The 14235-nt window shown below is 35.0% G+C and overlaps 1 protein-coding gene and 1 long non-coding RNA gene across 2 annotated transcripts; one reads left to right on the forward strand and one right to left on the reverse strand.

The window, feature by feature from the left end:
• Positions 1-348: 348 nt before the first annotated feature.
• On the reverse strand, positions 349-6095 carry LOC148211584 (uncharacterized). The gene is made up of 5 exons (XR_015790729.1): positions 5467-6095; positions 5171-5248; positions 4196-4333; positions 1631-3389; positions 349-997 (listed from the first exon to the last, which is right to left on the reverse strand). It is a non-coding gene; the product is annotated as an uncharacterized LOC148211584 (long non-coding RNA).
• A 1606-nt stretch (positions 6096-7701) lies between these two features.
• LOC148211585 (receptor-like protein 6) lies at positions 7702-10990 on the forward strand. Its single transcript, XM_088123570.1, has one exon. The coding sequence runs from the start codon at positions 7702-7704 to the stop codon at positions 10867-10869; it is 3168 nt and encodes a 1055-aa protein (XP_087979696.1). The 3' UTR covers positions 10870-10990.
• Positions 10991-14235: the final 3245 nt, after the last annotated feature.

Genomic DNA, 14235 nt, shown 5'->3' on the forward strand with positions numbered 1-14235 from the left:
TGGAGTAAAGTTTATATTTTCTATTTTTTGGTTTTTAATCTTCTTTTTTAATAAATGAAAACATGATTACATTTATATCTTATTTTTGTGTATGACAACTACTTTTTATTCTTTTTCTTTTATAGAAAGAAGAAACGTAAATTGGTAAATATTTCCGGTATGTATTATTAAAAAAATATGAAAAATATGTCTGGTAGATATTTATTGTTTTTTTTGTTCTCTAAAACTTTAAACTAAAAAAATTTTATTTGTTATATAAATTTAATTTTTTTGATATAATATAGAATTTAATTTTTAATTTTATTTGTTATATTATTTTATCATTTTGACTGGTAAAATCATAAGAAACATAAATTTTTTTATGGTGTTATTTTTAAAATTTTCACACAATTTTAGAAACGACTCTTAAAATTTGAGAAATGAAAAACAAAAACAGCTACCAAACACACTTTTTGTTTCAAAATAATTCAAAATGAAAACAAAAATAAAATGTTAACATTACTAAATCAACTCTTGATGACCTGCATTTTATTGAACCATCCTGACCATCCCCTTCTACGAACAATCGATTGAATTGTTAATAGAAATCCAATCATGTGTTGGGAAACAAGAAAATTTTCACCTTCATAATTAATTTTTTCAGTTATAAACTCAACACGACTTCTAATCGTATGTGGAGGTTTTGAAAATAAAGTACAGCAAAATTAAGTTGGCAATTACCGTAGTTAATATTATTCCATATTTCAAATATGAGTTTAGGAGTAAGAAAAATTAGAATGGAGGCATACCAGGGATTGGATTCTGGCATTAGTTATCATCAAGGTCATTCACTCGTAGGGCACCGGTTTTCAAGTCTATAACTACGAGTAACATGTTGAGATAAAAATTGAAATTTGAGAAAATACCTTTAAAGGATGATCAATGTGCTGAGCTTCCATTCCAAGACATCCGTAATAATAATTTGCTGATTTTGATCAAATCTCCGTAGTAACAGCTTCTGCATGAACGTCAAAAACAGTTAAACTTTACACTAAAATCGTAGCTACAAAGGAAGAAGCTTTTGAGGTTCTACAGAATGGAACAATATAGGTAAATTCTCTAATCTCGTCACAATCTCCAAGGAGAAGGAAATCCAAAAAGATAAACTGACTTGTCATGTCATATTATCCAGTCATTCTAAGCAGCAACTTTCACTCGCTTAGAACATTGTGTAGGATGACTTGGCAAGGATTACCAATAGGAATGGCCATTTCTTGATGTGCTTAAGATTTTCAGAAAATTCTGGACGGTTAAGAGTGAAAGATTTGAGCAACTTTCTTAAATCAAATGAATTGCAAGAAGCTTTAGGAGTAATGGTTCCAAGGTTGAAAAGTGCTCTTTGAACTTCAAACTCAGAAGGCGATGGTTCACTGGATTACCAACCCCATTAGACAACACAATTTACCAACATCAATTCTAAGATATGCAGTTCCTGTTCTCCAAGGAACTTAATCCTTTTAACTCTTTAAACCCCTTTCTAGCTTTCCTAATGGAAGTCGCGATTCCCCGATTCTATGACTACGACAACAAATATGTTTTGCAGACATCAAATTCCATACCATTTGCCAGCAGTTTTATTATCTGAACTTACTCCTTTTAAACTTTTCCATCAGACAACATGAGATACTGCAATGTAAATGCTTTAAATGTATATCTGATACGCGAATACTCTATACTCAAAACCTGCTTGCAAAACCTGCATAAACTAAAAAGAAATAGAGAAATTAGACCAAAGATTATATAATGAATTTATATTGGCTGAAAATACAATCCAATAATCTATGAGTGATGAGAGCGAAAACGAAAGAGAAATTACAATTAAGTAACACTTTCTGGAATTATAATTAGAATTTAGAAAAATCATGCCGCAATGACAAAAGCAAGCCTCATTTGCATGTCAAAACATATATATATTAGGAACACGTTTCATTGACATGAGGAAAGTTGCAAAAGACCGTACCAACCAAGCAAAAACAATTGGGTGAGTAGCTCATTCTTCTAAATAATTTCCCCCTTCGGAGACTGATTTTTTGTATGATGATGAAGATTACGATGCAAGTGTTAGCAGTTTTGTCTTTCGATAAAGAATTCACTGCTGAAGTTTCTAAAGTTGGCTGTTCAGTTGACAATCCTTGATGAAGATGGTTCTAAACAGAGGTTATCCAATGGTTGTTCAAAGGACTTTAATCCCTTTCCTCTTGACGAGCGATTTTTCGGATTATTTTGAGCAAGCTAGAATTACCAATCTAGCACAAACTCAGTTCGGAAGTGTCTGGTTTTAAAGGGCAAGAAATTTTTATTTAAGATTTAATTTCTTTACAGGGAATTTTGGTTTTGGTTTGCTGGTATTTATATTTATTGGTTCTGGTTTTTTGAGAGGAGTTTCTTTTTGGCTCCTGTTTTTGTTTTCTTGGTTGGTTAGTTGGTAATTTGGCTTGTTTCTGGATTTTTTTATTTCAGAGCGGTTGTTTTGGCCCGCTCTCTTTTGGTTGTGGTTCTTATCTTTTTTTCTTTTTTCTTTTGGAGGTTATTTCTTTGGACATTTTATTCATATTCATCTATTAATAAAAAGTTGTTTCTTGTTAACAAAATACGAGCAAAAACAAATATTCCCCCAATTAACAACAAAAAACCACCCCAACAAGTGTTAGATACAATGGGAGTAAAGGCAGCATCTATAGCAACCAAAAGTAACAGCAAAATTTAGCTACCTCAAAAACTTCTACCTCAAAAGTATTTCAAACAAAGAACTCATGTACAAACCTCGTTCTTAAACTTCATGCAAAAATCCTGATTGTATTAAATGGCCAAATATCTTGCTGGGCTCTATGGTCTTGATAGAGACAGCCGCTCTTAAAGGATAGTCTTGATAGGCTCTATGGCATGATGGCATCATCATGTTTTAAGGGAGGCAAGTGTACCATTGATAGACCTCCAGGTGTAGGTGAGCAAGGGCCCCCCTTTGGATTAAAGCCCAGATTAGATAATGCAATGTTTTTACTGTTTTGCAGCAAGAAAGCATAAATGTGTTTTGGTCCGTAATGTCGCCCAAATCATGAGAGATCCTCCAGAGGAATATAATTGCTTAAGAACAAGTTTGAGAGCACACAATTATCTAAAAGCAGGAGCTAGAACGATATGCTAGTGAATCTTCATATACATGGGTAAAGGGTACTGCAACTAACCTGTCAACGTCTAGCCCAAATTTTAATTAGCATTCCTAGGAGCAGATTTCATAAGACTATTACATGACTCCAGCAATACCATTAAGGAAAATAAGGAACCAAGCTAACCAGTTCAAATCTCCGTGATGATGAATGCAACCATATCCGAAGCACATCAGACTCCTCCTAGGAAATAACAAAGTGACATTAGCACGTCAGTAGTAATAAAAAAACCAAAATCTTATATCAATTAGATTGTCTTTCCCAAATGATGCATGTAGAAACAAATATATACTATCCCCCAAAAATGGGATTCAATAAGTAAAAAGAATCTCAAAAGATTATACACAATAACGAAGAAAGAACACGAGGGAAGGGCACAGGGATAATAGTACACGATAAGGTAGTGATCAGTTCCTTAAAGTTGGCATGGGAAAATAGTGATTTCTTCCTTAAAGTTCTCCTAGGGAAATGGTCACGCAGACGCTGTTAGAAGTGGAAAGATTTAAACGTCTAAAATGAAGAATTGGGAGGGGGGTTAAAGTCCATCTAAAGTTTCGTAAAACAAAAGCAATCCACCACTTTCGTAAAGCAGAGAGGTTATACTGGGTCTACCTAGGACTAGGTCCAGGTAAATTCTCTCAATCTACGCATCACAGTAATGGCATCGATTTTTTATTTATTTTTTACTAGGAACAATAAGAGCATCCTTGGGAAAAACCACTTGGATTAACTCTGAATTTATCAGATTTTTCTTGTCTTCTTCTTTTTTTAGATCTTTCTGAATAAGAAACCAATTTCATTGAATGAATGGAATACAAAAATCTAGTGTCGTAGGAATGATATTTCAAATTAGAGTAGAGGACAAGACCAATAAATAGGCAGAAAACAGATTTACAGAGGACAAGCACTCTAATGCTTTAGGGAGAAAATAATGGAGCAATCTAATTGTAGATAAATATTATATCTCAAGTTCTAGTCAAGGACAATACCTTAAACCAAGAATGATCACTTCATCAATGAATAAGATTGAACAATCGAGAGAAACCAACAGCATACAACATATTTCATCAGACACGTATCGTTTCCTCTCTGGAATTTGCACAGCAAGCATTAGTAGGCCCCAGGACCTGTATCAATCGTCAAGAGCTATTATTGATAAAAAGACGTAATATTCTGTCAATGTGAGTGACTTGACCAAAATAATGAAACAACTATTAACTAGAATTTGTCATTAATTCATCAAACACCAATGAAAAAATGAAATTGCATCTAAAGTTGCACACAACCAAGGAAAATGAATTCCTAAGACAAAATCAATCCACAATAGCAAAAGCCAGAAAGGTTATCCTGAGACTACCAAGGACTAGGTCCAGGTAAGTTCGTTCATTCTACACATCATGACATCACAGTAATGGTATCCAAACATTTTTTAATAAAAACAGTAAGAGTATCCGTACATGAAAACTGAAAAAACAGGGATGCTGATGGACGTGTGAAAAAAAGACTATAAAGTATAGCAGAAAAGGTCGATATAAGCAAGGTTTTGAAAAATCCACTTTGTTGACTCTGAATTCTTCAGATCTTTTTAAAAACTATTTCAGAATAAGAAACCAATTCCATTGAATGAATGAAATAAATAAATGGAATGAATTATCTCAACCAAACATCCAAAAATCCAGTTTCTCAAGAATGATATATCAAACTAGAGTAAAAGAACAAGACAGGCCAACAGACAGGCAGAAAACAGTTTCTCAGAGGACGAGCAATATATTCTAGTGAAGGCGAAAGCATGATGGAGCAATCTAATTCTAAATAAGAACGATATCTCGAATTCTAGTTAAGGACAATACCTTATTTTCCTTGTACAGTTAAGGACGATACCTTAAACCAAGAATGATAAGTTTTTCAATGGATAAATTTGAACAATCTGAGGAAATCAACAGCATGTTGAAATTTAAACTTACATTGATGAATATTTCATCAGACAAATATCGTTTCCTCTCTGGACTATGCGAAGCAAGCATTAGGCCACATGTGATGACCTGGATCAATCATCAAGAGTTCTTACTGATAAAAGGACGTAATATTCCGTCAATATGAGTAACTGGATCACAGTAATGAAACGACTATTAACTTGAATTCGTCATCAAGCCAAGTAACAACGACTTACTACCAATCCGAAATTACTTCATCACATTTGTGCATTGTGACAGAAGATAAACGATGGAGAAAGAAGAGATCTGCAAAACGAGTATCTTACAGAGCGTACTGCAGCTGGATCTAACACAATCCTCATATCGTTGAGAAGCTCAATAGCATGCTACCGTCATCGAACAGTATTCCTCAAACATATGAATACGGATCCTTGGTAAACCCTAGGAAAACAGTGAATTACAGTGATGGCCTTTCGGCGTTATTTAAAAGCCAATTCCTGATGGACACTGAAGGACCGCAGCAAAGCGATAGGAATGACCGATTCGTCGAGTTCGTTAATGGCTCCGGATCCCGCTCCGCCATTGATGATTTGAAACAAAGATTCGACGATGTAGCGTTTTGTCGCTGTCGAGGTTCGTCGATTGGAAGTAAAAACTACAAAGGTAAACAACCTGAAATCAAGCCTATGTTGGTTCTCAACTCAGGCACGAAGAAAACAAAATTGGTTGCGGTCTCTTCGGTTCCATCGGCAAGCAAATAGAACAGAGATTATAACATTTTGTCGATCGATATGGCGATGAAAAGTGAGAAACAGAAGAAGGCCATGGGAGACTTTGAAAGGATGCCGATGGAGCGGGGCTTTGGCGGGAGAGAGATCGCGACTCCGAGTTTGCGACCGTTGGTTTAAATAGTCTCATTTTCGCCTCTGAATTTTAAAATTTTTATTTAATTATTAAATTTAAATAATAATCATTTTGTGTGTTTTTTTAGACGAATCATTTTGTGTTTTTGTTTCTAAATTATCCCATAAATTAAAAAAAAATAGTGTTATTATTCTATTATCTAATATTTACATACTCAATAATTACCTCAACCAACCCACCTAGTTTCAACGTGCATGAATTAATATATTGATATACATTTTTATAGCTACATTTAGTTTCAACGTGCATGAATTAATATATTGATATACATTTTTATAGCTACATTATCAGTACGTTAAATAATTCACATCCAAATAATTTCTTTTAAAAATTTAAAGACTAAAATAACATTTTGATAGTCAAAAAAAAAAAGGAAATAATTCTACAAACTCAAGGATAAAAAAGCATATGATTTAAACCTCATAGTCAATACATTGGTCAAAAGCTGCATACTTAACTTGATAATTAAAATTAAATTTGTTTGTTTTCTCTCTCCCTTTATTCAATCCAAGAACGTTGCATGTTAAAAAAATCATACATGGTTTCCAATAAAAAAAACTCATTGAAGGTTATTTTATTTTTTTAATATTATAATTTAAATATGAGGTGTAGATTCAAATCTGCAAATTTAAATGAAGTTACTCTACTTGTTTTATCAATTTAACTATGTTCATGTTAAAATTATTTATACCTTAGAGTATAATTAACAACTAAAATATTCAATTCTAGATCTTAACAGACAAATTTCTATATTAGATAGGAATAAGAAGATATCATTAACATAATAAAAAAAAATGGATATAGTACCAGATTAACAAAGAGACACTCAACTAGAAATTCAAAGTTCTGATTTTTTTTTTTTTTTTAAAGAAACTCAAATATCTATTGCTTGAGATGATCGAAGATTAAAGATATCTACAAACTCACTGAATAATACTCCTAAATGTCATAAAAATAAGTAAAGAAATGGTCCTTATTAAATATCTTATCTAAAAAGGAAAATATCAAAGTCGCCCAAAGTCAAGGGGGTCAACAATGGCTTGGCTTCCAATTTCATGCGAGGGTCATTATTTTCATAAGCTTGAGCTTTTGAAAACTTAGTGATGAATAAAATAAATCTAAAATTTCAGAAATCAAAATATGATTTAAATCCATCAAAGCATTTTTTTTCGTTCAATTGTGGGGGCTAAGAATCAACTGTTAACAAATCCATCAAAATTTTGACTAATCATACCTGACTAACTATTTTAAACATAGACTAACTTGAAACCTAACTCAATTGGTCAAGAAAACTATTTCCAATCAAAAAGTCGCAAATTCGTTCCTTACTCTAATCAAAAAGTCGCAAATTTGTTCCCTACTCGGTGTGTTCCACTCCTAACAGAGGAGTATTGAACTTATGCACAGTTAATATAGATATTTTCTTTTTAAAAATGCTAATTGAAAGCCTACCCGCGAGACGACTACAGATTTTCAGTCGATGGTTAGTTTGGCTGTAGTAGCAATGTCAAATTCTTCCCCGAAATTATGATTACTGGCTATCTGATAAATCTCTATACTAGAAGTTGTTTATTCAATCCAAGTCCATTACGATTTCTTAAAAATTCGTTTCCCGTCTGCAGCAAATATCGTTTCTAATGAGGAATCTGCTATTTTCATGGCTTCTTTTGATGCTCCATTACTCGATTTTCCTTAGCATCGGAAATTACGTGGTCCGTGGACGATGTCCTGAGGATCAGCAATCTCTGTTGCTCGAATTGAAGAATAATCTCGCATATGATTCTTCCTTGTCCAAGAAACTCGTGCTGTGGAATGTAAGTGTCGATTACTGTAATTGGAATGGTGTAAGCTGCGACGACGGCTGTGTTGTCGGTCTTGATTTGAGCAATGAGTTCATCTCCGGTGCGATTGATAATTCAAGCAGTCTTTTCCATCTTCGGTTCTTACAGAATCTGAACTTGGCTTGGAACAGGTTCGATTCTACGATTCCGTCCCGATTTGAAAGACTTTCCAATTTGAGTGTTCTCAATATGTCTAATTCAGGATTTGGGGGCCAGATTCCTATTGACATTTCAAGCTTAACAAGGTTGGTTACTCTCGATCTTTCTAGCTCATCCTTCTTTCAATCTTCGACAATGAAACTTGAGAATCCAAATTTGATGACTCTTGTTCAGAAATTGAGAAATTTGAGAGTGCTATTTCTAGATGGTGTTGATTTATCAGCAGGAGGAAGTGAATGGAGCAAGGTCTTATCATCTTCACTGCTTAATCTGAGAGTGTTGAGTTTGTCGAGCTGTTCTCTTTCTGGACCTCTCGATTCTTCCCTTGTGAAGCTTCAGTATCTATCAGAAATTCGTTTGGATAATAACAACTTTTCCTCACCTGTTCCCGAGGAATTTGAAGGGTTCTCAAATTTGACTTCGCTGCGTCTTAGCAATTCGAGATTGATTGGAGCATTTCCACAGAGCATATTCAAGGTATCAACTCTTCGGACTCTCGACTTATCCAATAATATATTGCTGCAAGGTTCTGTTCCAGATTTTCAATTCAATGCACCCCTTCAAAATCTAGTGCTCCATACCACGAATTTTTCCGGGACACTTCCAGATTCTATTGGATATTTTGAGAACTTGACCAGATTAGATTTGGCGGGTTGCAACTTTAGAGGGTTGATCCCAATTTCTACTGCAAAGCTCACACAACTCACGTATATGGATTTTTCAACTAACAGATTTGTTGGTCCAATCCCATCATTTTCGTTATTGAAGAATCTTACTGTCTTGAACCTTGCTCATAATCGGTTGATTGGTTCCATGCTTTCCACCAAATGGGAAGAGCTTTCCAATCTTGTTAATCTTGACTTGCGTAACAATTCACTCACTGGAAATGTTCCTTTGTCTCTCTTCCATCTTCCATCAGTCCAGAAGATTCAGCTTAGCTACAACCAATTGAACGGTGGTTTGGAGGAGCTCTCCAATGTGTCTTCTTTCTTACTTGATACCCTTGATTTGGAGAGCAATCAGTTGGGAGGTCCATTCCCGTTATCGTTTTTTGAACTTGGTGGTCTTAAGATTCTCTCACTTTCTTTCAACAATTTTACTGGAAAGTTGAATCTAAGCATGTTCGAGCAGCTGAAAAATATTTCAAGAGTTGAACTCTCAAGCAACAGCCTGTCAGTTGAAACAGAAAGTACTGACTCAAGTTCTACTTTCTCTGCCTTTCCTCAAATGACCACATTAAAGTTGGCTTCTTGCAAGTTGAGAAGTTTCCCTGGCTTCTTGAAAAACCAATCCAAACTCAACTCTCTTGATCTCTCTCATAATGAACTTCAAGGACGAATACCTCCCTGGATTTGGGAAATTAGAAGTCTCAGTGAATTAAATCTTTCTTGCAACTCTCTTGTTGGTTTTGATGGGTCACCGCAGAATATTTCTACCTTTCTGAAACTTCTTGACCTCCATTCGAACGGATTTAAAGGGCCACTTACATTCTTTCCTCCCAATGCTGGCTATTTGGATTTCTCCAATAACAGTTTCAGTTCTGTAATTCCACCCGATGTGGGCAATTACCTCTCATGGACGATCTTCTTTTCTCTATCAAGAAATGATATTCGAGGTAGTATTCCTGAATCCATATGCAATGCTACAAATCTTCAGGTACTTGATCTATCTAATAATAACATGAGTGGCATGTTTCCCCAATGTCTAACTAAGATGACTGATAATCTTGTGGTACTAAATCTAAGGGGAAACGCCTTCAATGGCTCTATTCCTAGTACATTTCCAGTTACATGCAGTCTGAGGACTCTTGATCTCAGTGGAAACAAAATCGGAGGGAAGGTACCGAGTTCTTTATCGAATTGCCGAGATTTGGAGGTTCTGGACCTTGGGAATAATCAGATACATGATTTCTTTCCATGTCCATTGAAGAACATATCCACCTTGCGTGTCCTTGTTCTTCGGTCGATCCATTTTTATGGGAAGTTTGGATGTCCAGAGATCTATGGCACCTGGCGTAGCCTGCAGATTGTCGACCTATCTCGGAACAACTTTACCGGTAATATATCTGAAAAAGAATTAATAAAGTGGAAAGCAATGGTGGATGAGGAAGTTTATAGAAAATCAAGAGCTAACCACCTTCGGTTTAATTTCTTCAAATTCAGTTCTGTGAACTTTCAGGATACAGTTACAGTTACAGCCAAAGGTCTTGACATGGAATTGAAGAAAATCCTAACAGTTTTCACAGCCATCGACTTCTCGTGCAATAACCTCAGTGGCGAAATACCTGCAGAAATCGGACAACTCAAGGCGCTTTATGTTCTCAACTTTTCGCACAATTCTCTGTCTGGTGAAATTCCTTCATACATCGGAAACTTGAGTCAGCTGGGATCTTTAGACCTTTCAAGCAACTTTCTTACTGGCAAAATCCCTTCACAGCTTGCACTGCTTTCGTTTCTATCTGTACTGAATCTTTCCTTCAATCAGTTGGTGGGGATGATCCCCATTGGCACTCAAATTCAATCCTTCCCACCAGATTCCTTTGCAGGCAATGAAGGATTATGCGGAGGCCCCTTGCCCAAGGAATGTAAAACTGCCATTCGACCAACTTCAGATACAAGAATCTCAGATGAAGTTTCAGAAAATGAATCTGGATGGAAATACATAATCATTTCCCTTGGATTCTTATCAGGAGTGGTCACGGGAGTAATCGCCGGCCTTAGGGTTTTGGAGAAACAATCGACTACTCTGATGAGATGGTCCTCGTCTTTGGTTTTTAGTAGTAACAAAAGAAAAGGTAAAAAGTAAATTTGTTCGTATCATGATTGACATATACATCAAATAAATAAATAAGGAGTCAGGAACTCTAAAAACTCCACCATCACTCAATGCAAATCGAATGCACTAGTAAATCACATGGTTCTAAGAACTGACTTACTATATTTTATTCGTGGACAAGCTAGAATTTGATAAATGAAGATCTTTGGTAACTTTTATTGTCAACATTGTCAAATAGGCTTTTCTCTTGGTATACCTTATCTAGTAAAGCACAAAACAAAATAGTCGTCTTCTCTTTCCTTATTCAATCAATAAAAGTTTCGAAGCTAGATCCAGTACCATATTGTTTCAAATCCTGAATATGATGCTACCAATAATTATGGTAATTCACATATGTCTTTCTCTCATCAACCAGTATTCGTTGAAGAAATAGAAATTATCATATTTTTTAATAAAAAAATGATTGTTTATAATAAGAATATTAGTTTCTACCTCTTGAGTTTCTCCCACGTCTTGAAATAAAAAATAATAATAATAAATATTTTATGTATTTCTAATAGTGATTAATTAAAAGTTAAAGAGAATAGAACATCGATCACCACCAAAGCTATTATTACTTCTTTCCAAGTGTGAAGATTGGCCCTAGATTTTTTTCTTTTTTTACTTATTGTATTTTGTTAACTTTTCGGCTATTAAAAAAATTCTAATTATTTATTTTTGGCCTCATATTTTAAAGGTCTATTTTAATTTTAATGATTAATTTTTTAAATTACATTTAACATAAAAGTCACATAAACTTATCTTAAATAACTGCAGAAATTTAATAGAGTGACTAAAATGAAAATTTTTAATTTATATTTAAAAGTAATGAATTTTTATTAAAATTTTAAAGATAAAAAGAGCATATTTAAAAATATAAGCATAGCACACTAAGAACATAATTAAATTTTGTATATTAATATCGTCTCAACAAACCTCTTTTCCTTTGTGGCTCATTAATCTTGTTCATGTGAATTCACCTACCAACTCATTAATTTAGTCATAATACATCTATGTTAAAGTTCAAGAGTATAAATCTCCACTTCTTGTCTTGTCAAACTAAAGATATTGAGGGAAATTCAATAAATTTGAAACTGGATTAAATTATATAGCAACAATTATATATATAGCAATTTGGTACAAAATTGCAAATATAGCTCAACTTAAAAATACTAGCAAATATTATGTTGAATCAGGAAATTGATCAACTTTGTAAACGTTGGTTCGCGATAGATGAACTGGACAGCGAGCTCCGGGTGGTGGAGTGCCAATGTGGATGCCTCCGATGGGGTCGGCCTGGTCTTTGTTGGCGAGGTCACCCGATTTTTTCCCTTTGTCCTTGGGGTCGAGTCAGCTGGTCCCTACCCCTTGTGTGGGTCATGGATGATTGAAGGCGTTGACTCGCCTTCAACTTGCTCCATAGCAGAGAGGCGAGCCCTGACTTCTGCAATCATAGCAATTACATTGGCGATGATGGATGGGTCAAAGCTCTGGCCTGAGCGCAGACATACCCCTACCCTGAGAGGGTCAGCAGGCATGGAGAAAGAGGGGAAATTCTCCCCTGTTATCTGGAGCAGGTGGGCCATTTGGCCTGTCGCTAGCAATGGGATGCTCCGGGTTGACACGTTCATCGCCCGCCGGCGAGTCGGAACGCGGTCAGTCGATGTCCCCGCGACATGAGAATAGGTCCTATGAGTGTAGGTTCAACACTCTCCATCTCACCCCTCAAAGATGTTAGGAGTGTGGGACAGTTGTGAGCGGGTTGGGACTGTCATCGCTTGTTTCGGTTATTTGGTAGGTAACGGCTTGAGAGTATTAAATCATTCCCACAGACGGCGCCAAATGTTGAATCAAGAAATTGATTAACTCCGCGAACGTCGGTTCGGCTATGGTGAGTTGGACAGAGAGCTTTGAATGTCACGTAGAAGACCTGCAAAACAGAATGAGCACTTCAATGCTAAATTCAGTGAAAGTCCGAACTAAATCGAGACAGAATCGAAATGTTCGCATACTTCTAAATGAACGGAATGATTCTCTTTATAGGCGAAGACCCCGACGTGTTCCCGACAATGCCTCAACGGCTCTTTAAGGTTACTGTGAAACGCGGCATGTTGTCGTAGAGTGTGTCGGAGATGTGACCGAACTGAGGTAAGCTAATCAGTTCAACCAATAATATGGGAACACGATTATTAACAGGGTGAGCACTTCAATGCTAAATTCAGTGAAAGTCCGAACTAAATCGAGACAGAATCGAAATGTTCGCATACTTCTAAATGAACGGAATGATTCTCTTTATAGGCGAAGACCCCGACGTGTTCTCGACAATGCCTCAACGGCTCTTTAAGGTTACCGTGAAACGCGGCATGTTGTCGTAGAGTGTGTCGGAGATGTGACCGAACTGAGGTAAGCTAATTAGTTCAACCAATAATATGGGAACACGATTATTAACAGGCTTGTTCGGCTCCACCACCGAAACGGTCTCGGCTTGGGCATATGGATGACCCGAGATGTGCATACTTGGGCTAATCCTCTGCAGGATCTATGAGGCACGTGTCACCTTCCATGTCCACTCGTCTCCTACCACGTGTATGCTGAAATCTACCTTCAACATATTACATAATTTTAAGCTAGCCAAAATAAAGATATTTGAAAATTGGAAAAAACCCATCATATCTCGCGAATGATAAATGTATATTAATCATAAATGTTTGGGACAGTTACAAATATGGCAAAAAAAAATTAAGGAAATAATGAATTTAGCATCTACATTTTAAATTTGAAAATATAGCAAAATTTTTAGAAAAAACGGAGGTCCAGTAATAAAATATCAATTTTACCCTTGTAGCATTGATATACCATTGATATAGTACTTATATATATATATATATATATATATATATATATATATATATATATATATATATATGATATACATATATATATACATATGATTTACTACTGATATACAACTGATATATCATTGATATAACTATGATATCTACTTATATATTTTCTTATATGATTATATTATTTACTATTTATTGATTTACCACTAATACATGTGTAGTATATTATTGATATGTCTTTGATATACTACTGATATAATACTGATATACAGTTGATTTACTTTTGATATATCTATGATATCTGCCAATATAACTTCTAATATGGTTTACCACTGATATAGGTATGGTATAACTATGATTTCTACCGATATAATTTCTTATATGATTATATAATTTACCATTGATTTACCATGCCGATATAACACTTATATATACGTATACTTGATATGTTTTAAATTACCACTTATATAACTATGATATCTACTAATATAACTTCTCATATGATTATATG

This window comes from Momordica charantia, assembly GCF_013281855.1.
Source record: "Momordica charantia cultivar OHB3-1 chromosome 5 unlocalized genomic scaffold, Mcharantia_2.0 BLBB01000005.1, whole genome shotgun sequence".
NCBI lineage: Eukaryota > Viridiplantae > Streptophyta > Magnoliopsida > Cucurbitales > Cucurbitaceae > Momordica > Momordica charantia.